At 35.9% G+C, this 7,958-nt stretch overlaps 1 protein-coding gene across 1 annotated transcript in view; it reads right to left on the reverse strand.

The window, feature by feature from the left end:
* The window catches only part of STT3B (STT3B, subunit of the oligosaccharyltransferase complex (catalytic)), a 111,925-nt gene that overhangs the window by 35,954 nt on the left and 68,013 nt on the right, over positions 1-7,958 (reverse strand). The window contains exons 4-5 of the mRNA XM_008573210.1: positions 5,763-5,828; positions 3,365-3,464 (exon numbers count right to left, since the gene is read on the reverse strand). Of these exons, the coding sequence (XP_008571432.1) occupies positions 3,365-3,464; positions 5,763-5,828 (166 nt within the window). The remainder of the gene's footprint in view (positions 1-3,364; positions 3,465-5,762; positions 5,829-7,958) is intronic.

Raw genomic sequence — 7,958 nt, forward strand, 5'->3', positions numbered from 1 at the left:
AAATATTTTAGATGAAACAAAAATCACCTAGTTCACCCCTGTAACCATTTAACTTAAAAAACTTTTTTTTCTGGTATTTTTCCAAAACAAAAATCTGAGGACCATAGTTTAATCTATCATTCTCCTTTCTGAATCTCAATTATTGTTAATAGTGTTTTCAGGGTTGAGAAATATCATAGGTTGATGTATTTCAACAGTAAGTTTATTTATTTATTTGGGAAGCATACAGTTATAGTGATTTCCAGCATCGTGTGTGTTGAAGCCAAAATATCTAAGTTAGGCCTCAGCTCCATTACTAGCAACGTGATCTTGAGCAAATTACGATATTGCCTCGTTTCCTCGTCTGTAAAATGAAGACAGTAACTATCCTCACAGTGTCATTATGAAGATTAAATGAATTAAATACATGTAAAGAATTTAGAAGTTTGTGATGTATAAGAACTTGAGACATTATTTCAGTGACGATTGTTACAAACTATGCTGAAATGGCTATCAATGTAACAGGTTTTATTTTTTTATTTTATTAAGGTACAAATCATATACTGTAAATTTGCCTGTTAAAAAATCTACCATTTGGTGGCTTTTAGCCTATTCACAAGGTTGTATGACCATCACCACTAATTTCAAAACATCTCCTCACCCCAAAAAGATACCCCATATCCATTAGCAGTCTCTCCTCTACTCCGCTTTTCTCTATTCTCTTCCTCCCCAAGGCCCTGGCAACCACTAATCTACTATGTCTCTATGGATTTGCCTATTCCGGACATTTCAGACAAACAGAATCCTACACCATGTGGCTTTATGTGTCTGGCTTTTTCACTCAGCATAATGTTTTCAAGGTTCACATTGTAGCATCTATCAGTATTTTGTTCCTTCTCATGGCTGAATAATATTCCATTGGATGAATATATCACATTTTATTTATCCACTCATCAGTTGAGAGACATTTGGGTTGTCTTCACTTTTTGGCTATTATGAGTAATAAATGCTACTATGAACACTCACACAGAAGCTTTGTGTGAATACATACTTTCTGTTCTCTTGGTCAAACACTTAGGACTTGAACTGCTTGGTCATATGGAAACACTATGGTTAACTTTTCGAGGTACTGCCAAGCTACTATATTTTAAAAAATGAACCTACTTAAATAAGTAAGCTTTATCTTTGTGTTACTGTTTTCCAACAAATTATAAGACAACTTTACCATCTTACTAAGACATTGGTTTCAGAACACAATTGCTCTCTGATTCATTCAGCTAGTAAAAGTTCTATCTCTATCATGGAAAATGAGCTCTAAGGTGAGACATCACCTATCACTAAGCATCTTAGTCTTTTGGCTTGTTTTAAAACCTGTAGAGAAAATAAAGATTTTCTAGAGACAACAGAGACTCAGTCTATATCATACGAAAAAGGGCTTTCAAAAGTTTATTAAACTATTTACTTTGAGGACGTCAATCTCTTATGGTGAATAAGCTGAATTTGAAATAATAAGTATGATATGAAAAATGTGAATGATTTTTCATGATAAAAATATCCATTCTCCAAATAAGAAAAAAAAAAAAAAAAAAAAAAAAAAAAAAAAGCTGACAAATAATAAACCCAGACTAATTTCTATAAAATGAAACAAAAAAATCATTAAGGAAAAGTTCATACCAAAGCATTTATGTAGGGAGTTCTGGTCAAGACGGCAGAATAGATGGTCCCCAGCCTCACTCTCTCACACAAATCAACCAACTTAGAACTATAATAATGTAACATCAGCCAAGCTGGGGCCGCTGGAGCTCAGGGAAAGAGGAGAGACCTATGGAGTTCATGAAGGCAGGAGAAGCCACGATGAGAGAGAGAAAGAAAAAACTGCTTGGAGGGTTTGTGGCCGTGGCCACTTTAAGGCTGGAACTGCTGAGTACACAGAGCAGGAGCTGGCAGAAGCCACAGCTGTGCCCTTCCGTTGGTGTTGCTTGGAGGTGGCAGGGGAGAAGAGGGCCTTGGTGGCCCCCAGGACAGCAAGACCACTAATAGGACAACACTAAGTCAAGGGTTAAGATCCCCTTACGGGCATTAAAAAAAAAAAAAAAAGACCACTAATAGGGTTCCTATGGACCCACACAGGAGCAAGGAGCCAGAACAGGTGAAAAAGGGGAGCCATTCAGAGGCTGGTTAGTCATCGCAAGACATGGGTGCAGGGCTCATCCCATGGGAAGTATTTGGAGCATGGTCTGTGGGGGAGATGGGCGTACGGGGAGAACACTGGGACACAGCAAGGACAGCTGATCTGCCCCCAATCAGCACAGGACCACTCATAGGAGACTAGCTGAGAATGCAGAATTACATGGGGTACAGTTTGATGAAAAGATTCAGGCCCAGATCAGAGTTTCTACACAACCCAGGAGCACTAAGTCTCTGGAGAGCCAGAACCATTAAACCCTGAGCTGCACAAAAAGCCTTCCCTATGGAAACAGCAGCAAAGCAGCAATTTAGCTCAACCACAGAGCTCAAGTACTGGTTCCCACAGGAAGTTCCCCATTTTAGAAGTAAGCAAGGGACAAAAAATTAGTTCTGGCCCAGGCACACCACCAGTGCCTCAGGCCGCCAGGGGACCTGGGGCATGGAGCTAGGGACAGGACCCCACTCCTACATCCAGGCACATTGCCAGCACCTTGGGGTCCCGTGGCATCAAGCTGGGGACTGGACCCCTCCCCCCAAAACCTGGCACACTGCCAGCACCAAGGAGCATGCCCAAAACATCACCTTCATGAGGGTGGCCCATCACAGTAACCACAGCTGCCACAAAAGTGGCTAGACCTCACAACGACCATGCAGATGGTCCACCAGCCACTGGAGTGCACTGACCCAAGGAGAGTCACCAGCAGAGACCAAAGAAAAAGAACAGGATGTCTCTCTCCACAAAGCCCATTCCAGAGTGACAGAAAAAGCATATAATATATTGGGGGACCTGAACACATCTTTCAGCATTGGACAGATCATCCACGCAACAAATCAACAGAGTAACCATTACTCGTTCAGAGGGAGAAAAGAAATCTAGGGTTATCAGTGGTGGGAGGGGGGAGGGTAAGGGAGATAGGGAGAGATTGGACAAGGGGCATAAAGAATAAGTACAATTTATAACAATATACATACTAATAATATTGATTTGATCAACATATGTCAACACTGAATCCCAAAAATATGTATAATCAATTAAGATTCAATAAAAAAAAAGCATTTATGTAAAAATGCTTGACCCTCAACATAAAATTACTTTTACCTTTTCATGGGGTAGTACTGACCAAACAGAAAAGTCTGTTCAATGAAAAGAATACATATAAAATACTTCTTAGTTGGCAGATTGCAAAAGTCAACTTACCTATGTAGACTCTTTTACTATATCTCTGCATCAGTAACAACACAAATACATGCAGTGGAATAAGGTTGATGATAAACACATAACCACCCCAAGCAGAGACCTATGGGAAAAGAAATACTAAGTTAAATAATTCATATTTTTACTTTTTAAAATAGATGAAGTTTTGTTATGAGAATCTACACATATAATAAGCAAATACAAAGCAATAGGATTTTTAGCAATTTTCAGAGATGCTTAAATATGAATTCTTATAACCTACCTATTAATACCCTAAATAGAATTTACATAAAGTAAAATAATTTGTCCTTATTTTTATGATAATTATCCCATAAATCCAGTATGCTTTTTAAAATTCACTGGAGAAATGTTCAAGTGAAATTAGAGTTGATGGGAAATCTGAGAACATTATCATTTGTGAATTGGCAGTAAATAGACTATCATGAAGACAAGCAGTTTTAGGGACACAGATCATAAATTTTTAAAAGAACAGCTTTTACTTCACCCATTTGTGATGATAAATTTGTTGCAAGAAAGTTCACAGGGTAAGAACAATGTGTACTAGCACTCATCAAGAACTCAACTAAAAGCAATATTCAGAATGATCTGTATATGCTTTGAGATTCTTAAAATTAAAAGCGATATTTGGGTATAAATTTTTTTCCTACACATGGATTACAAAGCAAGATTCCATTCTAATATTTGGCCTATACTATATATAATATTTAATCAGAATAACTGAGAATGTTCTGGTCTAAATTAGTAAAGAGTCTAGAAAGAATATAACCAATAGAATTCATTATTTTTTTAGTATATGTGATAACAGGAAATAAGCTTTTCTCCAGATCAAAGTTCTTGGATGTGCTCTAATAATTAAAAGCTTGAAAGAATTATGTGTACCAAGAGTCACCTTAGGAGATATATGTTAACATATATTTTGTAATAATGCTGCCCTTGTCTAAAATATTTCAGAACCTCTTGTAAGGAACTGTCATCACTTTACAATGCATATAAGAACATCAGTTTGCCGTGTTAGTCACATTTCACCAAGAACGATGTTACCCTGATGGAGCACCAACCAGTCTTATCTGAAAGACTTCTGGTTATTTCTAAAATTTAAGTCTAAACTTGAAAGAGAATAGGTTTGCTATTATTGAGAAAACTGCCCATAATATGCTCCAGGTTTTAACCACTTCGAAAGGGCCACGAGTAACTGAGTAACTCCTATGCACATATTCTATGACACTTGTTTAAAAAGAAAAAAAAAGTTAGCTAAAATTATTAATTTTCAGCACAAGACTACTATATAGGCTGTGGTGCAAAAAAGACAGGCAGAAGAATGAAGAGGTACCACTGAACCCCAATCTTCAGAAATCTGCTTAAAAAACATTGTGTAGGTAGTTTACAGGTTAACCTACAGGATGTCACCATTATTTGGGTAATTACTCAAGGAAACTACCAGAATTTTGAAAATTGAGCATAATATCAACATACTACTTTATCTACTTTGTCCATTTAAGAACAAAGAAAAACTGAAAGCAATTTGAAAGTAAATTTGAAGTTGCTGATCACTTATGCATGATCTTTCACTATTGGGCTTTATTTACTTATTCTCTGGCCCACACAAATTCATTTTAAGAGTTTTTCTTCATTTATTTTAAGGAATGAAAACAGAGCAGAATGGGCCAGAAGAACATTCATTCTATCTACAACCTTTTCTTTCATTCCCTCTGTCTTTTCAGTTAATCTTTACTTGGGTTATCTTTATGACCAAGACTTCCAAGTGCTCTGCTCTAGGTTCACTTCACTTGTATATAATGACTGTTTAAAACTCAGATTATTTTACAATCAAGCAGTTAGTCAATTCCAAAATGGGAAATCTAATTTTTAGTATAAAATTTAAAATTATTTGAATGCTAAACAAAAGCTTATTTCACCTAACCATGGTTCCATGCTCAGTATCTGACAGGCAAAGTTTCCTCTTCCGTTTTTATTTGCAACCTGATATTTATAAAACATTTTACTTGTCAGAGCAACTGAAAAAATAAAACTAGGAACAACAGAAAAATAATATTTAAACTTAAGTCTAAATGTCATTAAAAAGTTGAAATATTTTGAAAGTTGTAACATTTGAAAAGAAAACATTTTGTTTCACTTGTGGCAAGTATTCTATTTGAGTGGTTGAGTACTAGCTCTCTCCACCAAAGCATAAGCTGATACAGAACCTGGGAGTAGAGGTAGGAAAGAACAAAGTAATCATAAAAGAACAAATTAAACAAAGTCAAAATCCTAAAGACTTCAGGAGAAAGGAAGTAGAAAAGTAACCTGAGAAAAGAATAAGAATTGCTCTAACTGCCAAAGACCTGTTAAACCTCATATAGTTTTAAATATAAAATCTTACCATATAGAAATATGATAAGCAGCAACACATGGTCCAAAAAACTGACCCAGTTTTCACAGATTTTACCTACAAAAACAAACAAGCAACTGATATAATAAAAACGTTTGTAAATGCTCCTGCTGAATTGAGAAAAGTTAAATGTTTAGTAAACTTGTGCTACAAAAAGCCGAGATTATAAAAAAAAGTACTGAGGTTATTCAGATATGCAAATCTACTTAATATATGCATTTATAAAACTGAGCAGCAGTCATACATTTTAAAAATAGCTTTGGCTCTTCCTTGTTACATAGTTTTCAGAAAAAAGAAACATCTTAAAAGGAAATAATTACATTTTTTTCATTTTCTACCTGCAAATGATTAATAACAAACCAGGGCCTTAAGAATAAATTGGTTTGGTAATCTACATTTCATATGGTTTGTTAATTTGCTTAAATGTAACACCTTAATCTATAATTTTTCTTCATTTGAGTATGTGCTTATATCCATCTTACATTTAATTCTGAGCATCCATTTCTGAAAATTTTTCATTATTGCATTTAGTGAGAAATTGGTAACAGGGCCACAAAAAATAATTACATTATGTAATGATAAATACAGGAACTACTCTGATTTGAGGATCACGTATTGAATACATATATGGATATTCAATGCTGTATCTCACAGATACGTACAATCAATTATGTTTCAATTAAAAATTTTAAAAATTTAGAAATTTTCAGATCCCATAATCAATATCCAAGAAATTTGCATTCCTAAAATATTTCCTAGAAGGCCTGATGGTATCTAAGTAAAATTATCAATTACTCTTTTAACTAGAAAGACAACTTGCAACAAATAAAACTTCAAAAGTTGACAAATCTCTACTGTCTTAAAAAAAAATAATCAAAGGAGTAATTTCCAAATAAAAGCTTATCTATTTAACTGAAAAATCAAAACATTAGTATCTTCAGAAAGTTAAATTTTAAATTTGAGAAATGCAAGCTCTAAATACTTATGCCAATGGCAAAGAGTCATCTGTAAGATGAATGAGTGGCCTAAAAAAATGACATATGTAAGTCTCATTACAAGTAATTCTATATTGAAAGATTTATCTCCTTTACCTCTTTGTCCTGATAGGCAAGTTCAAATTTAATAGTATTATATAAGCTGATTTCAAGGACTTTGTTTGGTGGAGGCGGAGGGTACGGCTGGCCAAGAACAGGGATCCGAACCCTTGATCTTGGTGTTATAACACCACACTCTAACCAATTAAGCTAACTAGCTAACCTCAAGGAATTCTTAATTTTTAAAATAGGGCCTCTACTAACAGTGTAAAAAACTACAGGTGACATCCAAACTTTGGGGGAAAGAATTGTAAAAAAGAATGCAACAGAAGGAATACAACAGGAGGGAGAAAGGAAAGAAAAAAATAAGTTACAGAAACTTTTACAATGCTTAAAAATTCTAGTTTATAGCAGTTAAAAATTTATCAGGCTGACCTCTTTTAAACTAGTTTAAGTCTGTTTTGAATTCAACATCATAGTATGTGGGTGACAAAATACACCCCCAACTGTCCAAATAAATCTCTTGATTTTGAAAAGAAGGGTTTGGGGTTACCTTTGACAGAGTAAAATAATAAGGTGGGTCCTATGCTAAAATATGAATAGGAAAGAAAGCATATTAAAATGTTAAAAATTTTAAAAATGAGAAAATTTCCCAGTGCAGATTAGAAATTATCCCTATAATACTTGGTCTCCAGAGAGGTTGGAGAAGGGAGCTGAACCATGTGGTGCTACCAAAATTGTACAGATAAAGACCAAAGGGACAGAGAGATCAAAAGACAATTTTTAGTAAGGGTAACAGGTACCAGGGAAATGGAAAAGAGAAAAGTATGTTCAGAAGAGATAAGCCAGAAGCAAAAAGGAATGCCAAGGACAGGGGCATGAAAGGCTATAGTAGCTGGTAGCAAAAGAGCAAACAAGGGCCGGCCCGGTGGCGCACTGCGCTAGTGCGCCGCTTGGGAAGTGTGGAGGCGCTCCCGCCGAGGGTTCGGATCCCACATACAGACAGGTTCCCGCTCACTGCCTGAGCGAGGCACGGGGGCAACACCGAGGGTTGCGATCCCGTTGCCGGTCCCGGTCCAGTGCGGGGACGACACTGAGGGTTGCGATCCATTGCCGGACATGGAAAAAAGACAAAAAAAAAAAAAGTTTCACT

Source organism: Galeopterus variegatus, unplaced genomic scaffold (assembly GCF_000696425.1).
Source record: "Galeopterus variegatus unplaced genomic scaffold, G_variegatus-3.0.2 Scaffold890, whole genome shotgun sequence".
NCBI lineage: Eukaryota > Metazoa > Chordata > Mammalia > Dermoptera > Cynocephalidae > Galeopterus > Galeopterus variegatus.